At 49.3% G+C, this 1,977-nt stretch overlaps 2 protein-coding genes across 3 annotated transcripts in view; one reads left to right on the forward strand and one right to left on the reverse strand.

Annotated features, from left to right (window-relative positions):
* LOC113217620 (lysosomal aspartic protease) overlaps window positions 1-1,977 on the forward strand; it is a 368,266-nt gene that overhangs the window by 182,251 nt on the left and 184,038 nt on the right. The window lies entirely within an intron of this gene.
* LOC127748782 (uncharacterized) overlaps window positions 1-1,977 on the reverse strand; it is a 174,703-nt gene that overhangs the window by 70,422 nt on the left and 102,304 nt on the right. Inside the window, exon 8 of one of the 2 annotated variants that reach the window (XM_052263632.1) lies at window positions 543-1,453. The exons of the other annotated variant lie outside the window; for it this stretch is intronic. Within the exon in view, the coding sequence (XP_052119592.1) occupies window positions 1,280-1,453 (174 nt within the window). The 3' untranslated portion in view covers window positions 543-1,279. Of the gene's footprint in view, window positions 1-542; window positions 1,454-1,977 lie in introns of those variants that run through there. 2 annotated transcript variants of the gene reach the window in all.

Here is a 1,977-nt window from a genome sequence, read left to right on the forward strand (position 1 = left end):
TACGGTCCGTGGCATACAGAACAGACCGTAACTTGAAAAAATGTTGGGGAAGTCGAATTCGACTTGTATTATCGCTGTATTAATACAGCTATTAACCCAAACAAGAAAGTACAGTTCATACTGTTACGGCCTGACCGTGCGCTGAAAATACGGTACGAACCGTAGGCAAACCGTAAATTCTTACGGTATTACAGTGGATGGGTTGGCTATGATTATTTGATGCTATACTTTTAAACTATTGCTCAGACTAAAAATCCGCTCGGCAAGAACACGGACATTAGAAGGAAATACATACAGTACAAATATTCTGTGAATCACAATCGACGCTAACTTTGCCTCTCGAAAACATTGGAAGCCTTGGGTGTTTAGCGATTTTTTTTATAACACAGAGATTTCGAGATGAATGACCGTCTAAAACGTTCCTTGGACCTGAAGCCACTTAGGCGACCCGCGGCCGAGGACGCAATTATAAGACTGAAGTAGTGACAGCTTGGAACGGTACCGACAGCTCAGCGAGCAGCTCAGCGAGCAGCTCAGGGCTGCGGAGGAGGAGGGGTGTCGGGGTCCCGCATGATCCGAGCCCCACAGCCCCACCTACCCGCGGCACAACGAGAAAGCGCGAGGACGTGTAAATTTTTCATACAAGCACGGCAGACATGAAGTAAAGTGAAACGCTGCCCAACCTCCTCGGTGTCCGCTGTGCAGATATGCGAATGTTATACAAACCATCCATCCAACACGACGCGAGTGTACAGAGTCAAATTCCAGAATTTATCTGGTATAGCCGACCTCAAAAAAGAGGGGGTGCAAACGCTTGAACGTAGAACGTTCGTAAAAAACGCGAGCAGTGGCATTCAAATAGAAAATACAGCATAGCTTTGTAGTACAGAGCAACAGTGTGAAAAATTTTCTCGTAGATTTACAGTATCTCTTTTTGTAATTTACTATTTACAAAGTATTTTAGTTGATTAACGACAGCTCATTCTTGCTCGTCGAATAAATTTCAAGTCGTTACGCGGTGCTTTGTAGTTTTACAATTTTAAATTTCATTATACCGTTCGTGGACCCTTAAAACCTACAATTATTTTTTTCCACGGCGAACGGAGTTTGTCGTGTCATGCGGTCCACGTGGAAAAATTACTTCACTTAGCCGACCGACGTTTTTCGACGCAGCGGACAACTGTAGGGTGCGTCGTATCGTGCGTATGGACGCAGGGCGAAGAACGCGCGGAAACGCATGCACACGAGCCCGCCCGAACAGCCAAACGGAGAGGCGACCTCAAAAAGCGAAAGTAGAGACGGCTCCAGCTCCAGCCCCAGCCACCAACCCGATGGCGCAGACGATCCCGTGAAACCGAGCGTTATCTCCGTCAATATCTAGACCAGCACAATGTAGAGCTGCAGCTCCAGCGGCACACGGGCCAGAGCCACGTTCGGGACCCCCACCCGTTCCCTGAAACCAACGCAAAATAAACCTTTTTTTCTGTATTATAAAACTGCCATCAGTGTCTTCCTCCAGACAGCTTGCAACAGGGCAAGAAATATTGTCCCTGTCGCATTAACTGGGAATTAGCAGAGCTCAGCTCCGCCCGGCTCCCACGACACGGCTCGGCGCCACGGCCGGACAGGCGCCATTCCGCATACATATAACGCCATTTCCGGAATCAACCAGCAATTTCCATTTGTCGTACCTGCGAAAGAGAGAGAGAGAGAGAGAGGCAGAGGGAGGGGGGAGCAGGCATGTCGTGCGTGCGTGAACCTACGCCCACCCGCTGGATTTCCGTCGGTTCAACGAAAAGAGAAGGGAAAGTGTGGGTGGAGAAGGGTGCTAGAGGAGGGGGCCAGGGGAGGGGAGGCCATAGGGTACACGAGGGACATGTAAAGTAGCACCGCGCAAAGCGCTGTTTATAACTAAAGAGAAGGGGCACGGGGAAAGGGGGAGGGGAGAAAAATGAGAAGAACAAGGAGAGGAGAGGA

Source organism: Frankliniella occidentalis, unplaced genomic scaffold (assembly GCF_000697945.3).
Source record: "Frankliniella occidentalis isolate FOCC.00 unplaced genomic scaffold, Focc_3.1 Scaffold13, whole genome shotgun sequence".
Classification (NCBI taxonomy): domain Eukaryota; kingdom Metazoa; phylum Arthropoda; class Insecta; order Thysanoptera; family Thripidae; genus Frankliniella; species Frankliniella occidentalis.